The following is a 12,500-nucleotide window of genomic DNA, read 5'->3' as shown; positions in this document are numbered from 1 at the left end:
ACGAATGTTAAGCAGCAGGTTATTTCATGGACTCACTTGGGATTTCAGGAGGGTGCTTGGTAATGGACTGCTCACCTACAACGGACCTGAACGCCACAGAGCAGGGGCACTCAGGCAGCTGTTCCCCAGCTTCTCTCTAATTCTGGCCCTTCATTCTCTGCCCCGAAGATAGACATGTGGCCCTTCATACATTTGAAGAATACTATCCTGTTCAAGGGGGAGTCTGGTGCCTTATTTCATTCAGAGACTGCTTACAAGAAATTTTCCTACCAAGTAATTACTGTAAAATGCTTATCTCTGAACTTGTCTGTCCTCTAGGTCAGCGATTTTCATCCGGTGTGCCGCAAGAATTTTTAACACATGCAGTACCTGACTGTTTACTCACGGGCATTGTCCTCTTTTCCCTTAGATTGTCAAATTAAAAAATGACAACAACCAACACAACAATAGCCGTCCAGTGTGAACAAATCAAAATTATGCCTATGTTTTTTGTCAGATCAGCAAAAAATATATTTTTTTAGTGTGCCGCAGAATTTTAATCATTAGTTTTTGTGTGCATGTGATGAAAAAGGTTGAGAACTGTTGCTCTAGGACATTCTTTCTCAGCCACTTGTCCTGTAGTACAGAGATCGCAGCCTCTCCAGGGACAGGACTGGCACCCACACGCACTTCCAGCCAGTGTTACAGAACAGGAAGAGCTCCTCCAGCCGAGAACTGCCGTGGAGAAAGACTGCCTATTTTATTATAAATGGCACCAACCAGGAGAACGGGGGGGCTTCTGTGCAAAAGCCCAAACTCCCTGATGGCGTGTAGAGGCAGATTATATGGGGCAAAGTCACGAGACACTGTGGGGAGGGGTTCGGGTTTGTGCTGGGAGCTGATTGGTGGAGGTGAGAAGGGTGATGAATAACTTTTTTAGGTCTTGAGGACAGCTCTGAGGTCTGTTCTGGGGTCCCTCTGTCTGGTTTCATGGGAAAGCACCCAGGAGCTTATTCCACCTTGGGGCTCAGGAACTAAAACACACCTATGTCAAGATGCTTTTTTTGGCCTGCCAAAGGAAAAAGGGTGGGGAGGGGGAGAGGAAAAGAGATTATTTCCAGAGCTAGAATTTAAAGCTATATTAAATAAAAGTTATAAGAACCCTCAGCTTTACCAATAGCTAAAAATCATATTTTTCCATGTTCTCAAACTCACAACTCTAGCTTGAAAGCACTGGGCAGAGTAATTTTACTGCTTGCATTTTTTATCCTGATTTGGTTAAGGAGGATCCTGCCCTTTTTGGCTCTTCTGTTGAAGTAGCTGCCCGCAAATAAAAGGAGAGAAGCCAGCTGAGAGGAGGGAGGCCTGGAAAATATCACTTGGGAAATCATACGTGACCTCCCTTCTCTTTCTCTTCCACACTGCTTGGCTAAGCTCTTACTTCTGAGGTCTCCCCTTGCTCAGACCAAGCAGGTCTCCTCTTCATCCCACGTGTGAAATGGCAGTGCCAACAGCCAGAGGCAGAAGTGGCCGGGTCATCATTCTGCGATGGTGGGCAGCATTGTTCTGCTTTATTGTGATATAATGACAGATGAACATAGGTAGGCCTTTTAACCACTGAAACCTTTAACCTCTAGTACAGGATTAGGTCAGGTCACTAGGAATGGGTAAATGAATGCTAGATTGGTGGAATGTAGTCAGTCTCCTTGGTACCAGAGAGGGCAATGGGTGTGAATAGACGTAATGTCTTATAGACTCCAAACTGTAATTAGAAATTTGCTTGGTACTTTTTACAGGGAGGAAGAAGTATTAATGGCTAGTGACTCTGTTGACTTTCTTGGCATTGAAGACATTTGTCTAAGACTCTCAGGATGACAATTAGTAAGTTACCCTGATGAGTATAAGGATTGATAAATTTCCTAGCTGGAAAGTCAGTATCCATACATAAGCTCTGATCTCTAAAATGATTTTACCAGATACATTTTAAGCCTTCTCTTCAAGTATTTTTAAAATTTAAGCTGCTGAACAGGAAGACTTGGGTTTTAGAGTTTTTTGTATTTCATCTTTGTGCCATTTGACTTGGTAGAAAAGACTAAAGATTAAATTTTGAGTAGATCCAAGAGAAGGCATGGAGACCAGAACTTGAATAATCTATTTCTGAATAATCAGTCATTTAAAGAAGACCCTCAGTATTTATCCTGAGAAATTATTAAGATTTTAGTTCATATAAAGCAAAACCTTAGAAAAGGAAGTATTGTTTTAGTTTTCTGTCCTTTCTGTCTGGTTGGGCTGAGTTAGGCCTGTAGTAGAACTTACCACTGAAAAATCCAGGTTTTTTTTAACAGCTCGCTTTTGTTTATAAATCAGCCTTCTTTATTTAGGCCAGTTCCCTTGTTTGTTACATATTCTTTCCAGCCCAGCATTTAGTTTCTCTCTTCTTCCCAGTTGCCTAGTAGAATGCCTTCTGCCATGAGATGGGAAATCTGGACGTCACAGCAGTAGAAAATTGGCACCCTTTCCCTGACGCTGCATTCTAATAATACCGTATCAGAGTTTGACCTAGTTATTTCTCACAGACAACTATTGCCAAGTCCGTAGGGGTTTTCCTCCACACAAAGGGCCATGGTCCTCTGTCACATAAAAGAGACCTGAGTGCAGACCAGATTACCTGAGAGCTAGCTGCCAACCTGCGCAGCCAACCAGTGGCCATGCAAGCAAGAGTGCCTGGAGTCGTGTGCACATGTGGCTCTCATTCCAGGCCTAATTCTTCAGAACTAAACTTCAGAGAGCTCCTGCTGGATGCCACCAAAGTCAACATAGTGTGAGCAGGAAAGAGCAAGTTGCTTTTGTACACTTGACAGACGTCTGTGATGATGAGCAGGTCTTCGTGACTATATTCCACCTCACCTCACCTCCTGTTTGCCATTCTGAAAACTGTTTTTTACCTTTACATAAAATTTTCCTCTAGCAGCTGCCATGGTTGTCATCAATGGTAACATCTTCATTGAAAGGAAGAGAAATTGAAGGGATGTTGAGGACTGTGTGGCTGAAATGAAAAAGACAGGGCTTAGCATTTTTGTGTAGCTTTAAATGCTCTCAAAGAAAGTTTATTGGTTTTTTAAATAGCTGAAATTGCAAATAAAAGAATAGTGGCCTAAGACATCAATGTATCTGTTCTGCTGGCCCTTCAATGCCCTGGCTAGGAGAGGTCTCAGACACAGTCACAGTTTGTGGTTAGAATCCCCAGTTAAATGAGGCTGAGATAAAGGTGCTTTGAGCTAGGTTATATCAGCATTGGCTGTTCAGGTGAAATAACCTGCTAAATGGGAGGAGCTTTGAATACTAATAAACCTTTACCTGCTCCCTGCTGGGAAAAAAGGAAAGGAATCACAAGTATCAGGTTGAATATGTTTAGCAAAAAGTACATCTCAAAAGTGTGAAGAAAAGGGGGAAGTGGTGATACAATTAGGTGATTTTTGTACTAAATGATGCTGAATGCAGAGCAGAATTAATCACATTTAATGATTAAGTGGTTCTACCAAATGACTGCAATCTCCCCAGGAGTTTTTAATTAAAATTTTTTTAAAAAAATATTACTTACTTACAAAGCAGCCTGAGCTTAACAAAACTAACATAAGCATTCTGATGAGCTGTGTGAGAACACAAACTCACGCCCTTTAAAACAATTCTATTCAAATCTATATGTAACAGAGATTGTTTTAATTTTGGTTTTTTTAACCCATAATGCTTTTAAGATCTAAATTAAAAGCTCTTTTATTTTGTTGTCGCCGTGGGTTTTTTTGTTTGTTTTTCCCCAGGTGTGAGAGGGTATCTTTTTTTTATTTGGGAACAAATGACCACAGACCATTATATAGCTTTGTGTGTATTGAAGCATGTTCTGATACTGCTTAAGGCTATAAAATGATACCTTCTAGAAGTGGTGAGGTCAAGAGAGGTTCAGGAAAAATGATGAAAGAGTTAGAAAATAAGACATAGGAAGGAGGAGATTCTCAACAGTGCTTTGTCTTAGATTTTTCTTCCTGTTAAAAACTTCAGTCCTTCTGATAAGCATCTCTGGTTACTGTGTTCATTTCCAAACGTGACACTCTTTTTGCGGTTTGAGTGGGCGTCATTCTGGGACGAGTATGTTGCATGCACAGGACCGATACTTCCCTGTGCGCTTGTAGAAGGACGATAAACTGCTCGGTTGCAGGACTTACTTTCACCAAGAATAAACTTGGGAAGGTCATGCTGACCATGACCTTTTCAAGTAACTATTAAGTATTTCTCTTTCTCTATAAACACATCGATGCAATAGAACACATATAAATTAGCATTTTTTGCTCGGCTGGGCGTGGCACAGTGGTTGAGCGTCGCCTAGGATCCAGGCGATCGGGGTTCGATTCCCAGTCAGGGCACATGCCCGGGTTGCGGGCTTGATCAGTGACTCCCTCATCATTGATGTTTCTATCTCTGTCTCTCCCTCTCCTTTCCTCTCTCTGAAATCAATAAAGGTACATTAAAAATAAATAAATAAATAAATAAATAGCATTTTCCCCCCAAAAAAATTCATATTAACATTTGTTTTTCCGTCCCACACAGGAAGAATTTAACGGGAAACCTGACTCACTCTATTTTAATGATGGCCAGCGAAGAATCGACTTCGTCCTGGTGTATGAAGATGAGAGCAGGAAAGAGAACAATAAAAAGGGTTCAAACGAAAAGCAGAGGGTAAGTTTTTATGCTGTTTTCCTTTTTATTCCTTATAATACTATGAAATAACAAAGTGCTATTTTTATGTAAGCAATAAAGTGAACCTGGTGTTGGAAATATCATACACCAAACATACCTTCATATTTCCTCTGCGCATCGCTCCCTCGGGGCATGTTAACAAATTGTTTATTTTTAACTTGAAATAGAAACTTCCACAGGCTCTTCACCTCAGTTGGTTTCACGGCTGAAGGCAGACTTTCTCCCGAGGAACTGTACTTTCTGTCTGTAGAAGAGACTTGTGTTAAAAGCACACTTGGCCATGTGCAGTTAGGTGGGAAAAGAATCTAATGGTTTATAAGGACAGCAGGTGTGACAGTGACTAGCGTCCGGTGTGTGCTCTCATGAGTGGTACATGCCTTTTACATGTATTTTCCCGTTTAATTCCTGTAACAACCTGTGGAGGGCATTCTATTATCATACCATCATAGATGAAAGAGTTGACCCTTAGAGAGGTTAAATGATTGCCCAAAGTCACGGACTCTAATATAAGGAATAGTGGAGCGAAGGTTCACAGTCTTGTCTTGAATATGGAACTCGTGCTCCTGACCTCTCCCACTTTCTGTCCCCGCCCTTCCTTCCCTTTCATCCATTGCCAGACAAGCTGCTCCTTCCTCCCTTTCCTTGGCTTCAAGGCCATTCAGGGAACAGAGCCATCTTTCTGTCGAGATATTAGACCATGGGGTAGGCTAGGGCTGTAACACCTGCCTGGATCTTCTTTACCTGAACCCAAACTGTGTTAGACCAAAACAAGACAAAGAGAGAGCATACGTGTCAGTGCCTCTTTTACCCACTCTGAAGATCACTCCCTCATTCTTTATTTGTTTTTGTTTTTTCTCGCATCTGCGCTATCACACATACAACTTTAATTGTCCCTGTCTGGACTTTCTCTCGGAAATATATCATTCTTAAATCTATTTATATCTGCCCATTCCTTCGAACCAAGTGATGAAACCTGCTTAAAATGAAGCACTCAGTCCTGTTATATTTTGGTTTCTTGTTTGTGTGTTTGGGAGGCTGGTATTTGCCTGGTGTCACAGGATGAGCCCAGGCTTTGGAACCTGACATGCATATTCTAATTCTGCCACTACAGTGTTGGAGTAATGCTAATTGATGTAACAAACTAGCCCCGTATGCCAGTGGCTTAACAAAATAAAAGTTTATTTATTACTCATGCCAAGTCAGACGTGGCATCGCTATTTGGCACAGTGGTCTGGGGGTCCTGGCAGGGCTTTGCTCCCTGCAGTCCTTCAGGAGCCCAGGCTGACACGGAGGCTTTGTCGTATTCAGCAGGCAGTTCCTCACATCATGCTGGGCATCAGCATAAATGGTCGGTAGGATAAGAGAGAGCTTGGAGACAGTTCTCACACTTCTTCACCTCTTTGGCCTGCGAGTGTCTCCATCAGTTGTGTTCAGTCTGTCGATCAGAACTCAGGAAGGTGGGAAGTGTAGTTTCTGGGTGGACAGCCATTTCTTAGTAGGATCGCCACACTTGGAAGAGGGGGAGCAGGAGTGTTGGTGAATAGCTAGCTTGTCTTTGCCACAGCTACTAACTGGTTCTGTGACATTGGTGAATTTTCTTATCAATATCATATTTTATTATTATTGGGATGCCTGTTATTTTTTACATTTTGACACCTCTGATATCAAGGTACATCTTACAAATGGTGTGTCATAATTTCATTGGCTGAGTTTTTTCTTATTGGTACATAGAATATTGGCCCACCATGCAACTCAGGAAAAGGGGAATCCCAGTACCTAATCCATAGGGTCATGCTTAAAATTAAATAAAATAGTATATAGAGATGTTATATAAGTTTTCAGCACATAGTAGATAATAGATGTTAATTCCTTTTAGATGTTAATTTCCCTTTTATTTGGGGTTGTCTTTTATATGTATACAATTTTCAATTACAGTTTACATTCAATATTATTTTGTGTTAGTTTCAGGTGTACAGCATAGCAGTTAGACAATCATATATTTGACAAAGTGTTCCCCCAATATTTTAAGTACCCAACTGGCACCATACATAGTTACTACAATATTATTGACTATATTCTCTATGCTATACTTTATATCCCCAGGACTGTTTTGTAACCACCAATCTGTACTTCTCAGTCCCTTCACCTTTCTCCTATTTGGGGTTTTCTTAATAAGTACACTAGTATGAAAAGGCATGCTCTCCTTCTGTTATTGCATAATTTTATAACTAGAGTTAAATAGCTTAGAGTACTCTATCATGTTCCTGTGGGCACTAAGGCATCTTCTGTGCAGTCGTAGTCACCATCATCAAATATTCATTAAGCATCCATATGCCAATGGAGCTGGATTGAGTACTACAGAAAGTAAGTTAAACAAATCTAATCCATTAAAGTAGAAAGGAAACAGTTCTGGTTTTAGACAAGAACGTCAGTGCCATGGAGAAGGAGCCCCAGAGCTGCGTACATTATTAATAAATTCTGCATTTGCTTTACATGGAAACATAGGTCCCAGGGTAGCTCTCATAAATCAGGAGAGAAAAAATTATCATTAATTTTGGCAATCCCTGAACTCATGAATTGATACACCGTGATGACGGTTTATATAAGCCATGCTTTGAAGTGTTTTGAGTTTCTATTTGTACACATTACTTAATCTATTCTCCGCCAGAATGCAGAGCTCAGCTTTAGAGTCACATTTTTATTAATTTGAAAAACATTTGCGAGTTCTGTCATACTCCCTGTCAGGCCTTATTTGAGATATAGGACACCACCAAGGAAAAACATTTTCAAAATCCTGTTTTCTATGAGAGGAAAAAAAGAAGCCTAATCTTATGGATTTCCTGAAGCAGCGCCAAGGTTGACTTTGCCAAGGGCTGATCTAAACAGTACTGTTAAATACTTTTTTAGAGATGATGGAAAAAGACATAATAGGGCCACGGACATCAAAAACGCAGAGTAAGAGGCTGCACTTCCCATGAGCAAAAGAGAAATTATTTTTCAATCCAAACCTCCAAATAGCATGTAACTTTGTCCCCTTATATTAGTGAAAATACTTGAGATACCTCACGCCTTCCTTTCAAAAGCATAAACCATTTACATTTAGATTTCACAAGGCAATGATTCTAAGTGGTTTAAATAATAAATGCTCATTTAGCCAGTACTGTTCTTAGCACAGAATCAGTTTAAATTTTTTATTTTATTTTTATTTTTTACTGCAAGTAACAGGAAAATCAAACTCAAAATGGCTTAAATGCTAACAGAAAATAATAATTTTCTCATTTAAGAAGTAGCCTAGAGATAGGACCATTTCTGGGGTAGATAATATATTGGCTTAACGAGGTCATTGGGAATCGAGGTTCATTCCATCCTTCTGTCTTTCCATCCTTAAAGTATTGGCTATTCTTAAACTGACTTCACTTTGATACAAGGTGACTGCTGCAACTCCAGGCTTCCTGAGGCAAAAAGGGGCAATGCCCTTTCTCTTGTCCCTTTTTTAAGGGGGAAGAAAGCTCCCCTAGAAGGGCCCTAAGCAGACTTCCTTTTACAGTTCATTGTCTATCGCAAATCTGTTCCTAAACCAACTACTGGCAAGATGAGTGGAATTACTATCATCAGCATAGACTAGTCAAGACTAGTCTTTCATCTCTTGAATCGCCTGATTACTCATATCTGAAAAAACCACTAGGCTTTTCTTACTAATAAAGAAGGGGAGATGGCTGTTCAGTAGGCACAGTAAATGTAGCTAAGTATGTTTGATCTATACTGTGAAGAGCAAAAATGTTTTACATAAAACAGATTTCCATATACTTTTCCTACTCTTCCTGTTCATTTCTGTTAGTAATGCTTTTTTCTTCCATTTCATTTTTTTTCGAACTGCTAACAACTGACAGAATTGATCTATTTTGAATACTATTTTGTCTGACACTTGGCCTCCCTTTAAACAGATGTGTTTATGACCACAAACTAATATAATTCAAATGATGGTCAAGAGGGTGGGGAGGGGTCTAGATAACACAAAATAGTGTAAGCAATCCTGAATATATGTTCTATGTCTTTATCTTTTTTTTTTTAGTCAGCAGAATTCATTCCTAAGAGTTGATGGAAAATTTGTTTCTTTGAAGTTAATGAAAAGTTTATATATGGAAGTAAAAGTTCGTATTTCATATTTGATCTTGAAACTTCTATAGTGTATGGCAGAAGGTTCTGTCTAGTGGAGACCATAGAAAAAGAGATTTTTGAAAAATGAGTAATTAAACTAAATTATATAAACTTTCAAATAATGTGAGACAACTGACTAATTGATTATAGATCCTTTGAGCTTTTAAAACTGTTATACATTGTTTTAGATGAGTTATTATGTGGCTGGAATGGTTTGCCTGGAAACTGGATGAGATCTTTTTGAATGTTTCAAAGTTCATTAAAAAGTTCTAGTACAGTGAAAACAGTACATCGCTCCATTTATTGCGATCTTACATTCTTTAGAAAAATTTTATAACAGTGTCCATGAAGATCTTGTACATTTTTATTAACTATCATTATTTTAAATTTTGTTGCTCTTGTCAGAAGGATTTTAAATTGCAGTTTGTGATTTTTTATTGTGTGTAAAAAAATCCATTTGAAGTTTAGATAAAACTTCAAATGGATTTTTGAAGTTTAGATAGAAACTTTGCTAAACTCTTTTTAGTTCTAGTGGTTTCTAATATACTTGTTCTAGGTTTTCTCAAAAGACCATATTGTCTTCAAATGACAGCTTTGCTCTACTGTTGCCATCTTTATACTTCTTTCTTTTTCTTGTCCATGCGCAGTGGCTAAGACATAGAACCTGTAATGCATCGTGATCCCCATTGCATTGCTCCTGATTTCACTGGGAATGTTTCTACAATGTCACCATTAAATATTTCACTTGCTATAAATTTTTGGTAGTTTCTTTTAAAAAGTAAAAAGTTCCCTTTTAGTTCTACATTACTGAGTTTTTATAATTGAGTTTTAAATTTTTTCCAATGCTTTTTAATTTTTTTTTGGTATGTATTAAAGTGATCATAGTGCTTGATTTCTCAGTAAGTCTTATGTGCATTAAGTGTATAGTTATTTGTGGCTAATAAGACAGTAATTCAAAAAATCATTCTTATTGGCCTTACCATGCAGTGTATAATTTTTATAGTTATTAGCTCCCTACTTCTGCTAATACTATGTTAACATATTTTATTTATTTATAATTCATTAAAAAGTAATTGAGGTCAGTTACAGAAATAAATCAAGAATAAAAGTAATCAGGTGTGTAAGTCAGGATAACAGAAATGTAAAAGCCAAAAAATAAGATAAAGCCATGTATCAGAATAATAAACAAAATGATTTATTATTAGGCATAAGGTCCAGTTCAAAAGTTAGAGTTCAGCTACAGATCTGCCTCTAAGATTCCTTGTAGCCAAAAAAAAAAATTGGAGGTGCTATCAATAACATGGTCTAAAGTTTCAACCCAATAAAAACCAAACTGGTTGTTCAAAAGAAATATAATGTTCCAGTGTGAGGATACCCCAGAAATAAAATTATCCCATGGATCCTCATAAACAGTAAGGCCTGATTGAATGGGCTTAACATTGGCATACCTTCTCCAAATTGAAGAAATAAAGGGATGGCAGAGGGGAATTACGAAGAATCAGAACATTTCCTGGAAATGACATATTTGCCATACATTGTCCATGAATTGGAAACTTGGCGCTCATATTAGGATAAGTTAAGAAGAGATGATGGCAGCCAGTGTTGGGGTGGTTTCACCCTCGCAGATAACTTTGGGCAGGTGTTCTCTCTTTGGTTTTAGGAAGCGAAGTTAGGTCTAGTTTCAACTCCTTAATGTTTTAGACTAAGGCAGAGACCTCTTCTTTATATTTTTCTCTCCTTCCTTCACACCCTACTTGCTTATACTAAAATTGTAGGTTAAAAGGAATAAATTATATTAGAATCGGCAGTGTCAAATTACAGCTACAAAATGTGTTGCTGGTATAATCGCTTTTGGTTTCATTTTTGAGCAGTCAGCACAAGAGCAGTGAATCCAAATCTTGCTTTTTATCCAAAATGGGAAGTGTTCTTGGACTCAATCCTTAAAAACAGACAAAGAGGACAGTGAAATACTGAAGAGTAAAATCTGATTATTCCATTTCATGTCACAAAGATGTAGAGAAGAGAAAACCCTTTTCCTGATTGGTGCTTCTGAGGTCTGGCCTTAGGTGTGAATGAAGAAGCCGTAATTTGCCTTGGACCCCAAAGTCACCGGTGCCTCACTTTTTAAAGGGCCATCTGTTAATGAGTAAAGGGCTGGGGAAAAATTAACTGTACTGAATCCTCATATAGAACAGTCTTAAGCGGGATAAATAATAAACAAGGAGCTGCTTAGATGCACAGAAATGACATGTCCTAAAAAAATGGTATTTCTTAAACTTATCTGGTCATAGGAGTCATCTGTTTTGCTTATTAAAACTAGATTATTTCAGGCCCCATCCTATACCCTACTGAGTCAGAATCTCCAGGAGAGGGGACCACAAATCTGCTTTTTAAGCAGTGCTCCACGCTGTTTGTAGAAGGTAACTTTGGAAAACCCTGCCCTAAAATATTTACAGTACTCTCAGCAGTGGATGGTGGGTCATTCTTTTTTTCATTGGACAATTTCTGTTTCTTAAGTTACTGTTTACATATTTATTTTTGTAATTACGCCAAAAGTGTTCATTTGAAAAGAGAAGTTGGAAGTGAACATCATCTAAATATCCACTTCCATTCTGTGCTCCTCACTTAGGCTGCTCATCCGGGCTCTGGCCTCTGGTGAACACACATCACCTACTTGAGTAGACTCCCCCTCAGATAGGTCCACTCACTTTAAACCGTCTGTCACCACCACGTGAATTTAAATTAAATCCCGATTAAATAATTTATTTGCTTACCCAACCTTCTTGAGCACATGATACATAACTAATAAATAGCACTTAGAGTAATTAAACAGTAATTTTTTGCACAAATTAAGTACCTTTGACTTCTTTGTCATCCATCTTTATAGGCTTAACAGAGATTGGCAAGTTGAAAAATAAGTGACAGCACCGTCAGTACTTTGCCTAGAAAGCTGTAAGAAGATTTAAAATGAATCTATGCATATATTTCATTAATCCCAACCGATTTGTGCTTTACTATCATCATGGTGTATTCAGTAAATTTTACTTTTTAGACATTACAACCTCTGCTTTTTATGCTGAAAAAGCTGGGTGACACGAATAAAGTGGTGAGTCGGTATTTACAATCAGTATTATTGCTATGGAATTCAAAAGCAAGTCCTTCCCAGCAGTGACTTTATTAAGCCAAATGAGATGTGTAATCTAGGGTGCTTAGGGACAGAAAGCTACCTTAATTAAGCCAGTGTGTCCTTTGTGATTTTGATTGCTTTATTCTTCATTTCTCTGACAGCTTTACTAACCTCTCAGAAGAGGTATGAATAATATATCAGTTTCTGGAGTGAGATAGGTGGTCTTTCCTTTTTTACTTTGAGCCCCCAGTACTGTCCTCCACAACAGTAATAGATTCACATGCATCTTTTTGTGATGTGTGTAGCTCCTCAAAGGTTATGGTCATTTGGCTTTACTAGGAGGAGGGAGGAAGGGAAGAGGAGGGGGGAGGATGGGAGGGAGGGATCCAGGTTGCAATGCCCATAAGTTTGCTCCCCTAGAGAAAGAGTAATTTACAGCACAATTTAATGTACAACAGGGCTTTTTTCAGAGCTGGCGAGTCTA

At 38.6% G+C, this 12,500-nt stretch overlaps 1 protein-coding gene across 2 annotated transcripts in view; it reads left to right on the top strand.

The window, feature by feature from the left end:
• The window catches only part of ANO6 (anoctamin 6), a 168,556-nt gene that overhangs the window by 95,564 nt on the left and 60,492 nt on the right, over positions 1–12,500 (top strand). For both annotated transcript variants that reach the window (XM_087814708.1, XM_087814709.1), the window contains one exon: positions 4,582–4,710. In XM_087814708.1, coding sequence (XP_087670834.1) covers positions 4,582–4,710 — 129 coding nt within the window. The remainder of the gene's footprint in view (positions 1–4,581; positions 4,711–12,500) is intronic.

Source organism: Miniopterus natalensis, chromosome 2 (genome assembly GCF_054644295.1).
Source record: "Miniopterus natalensis isolate mMinNat1 chromosome 2, mMinNat1.hap1, whole genome shotgun sequence".
Classification (NCBI taxonomy): domain Eukaryota; kingdom Metazoa; phylum Chordata; class Mammalia; order Chiroptera; family Miniopteridae; genus Miniopterus; species Miniopterus natalensis.
This window is presented reverse-complemented; position numbering and strand designations above follow the sequence as displayed.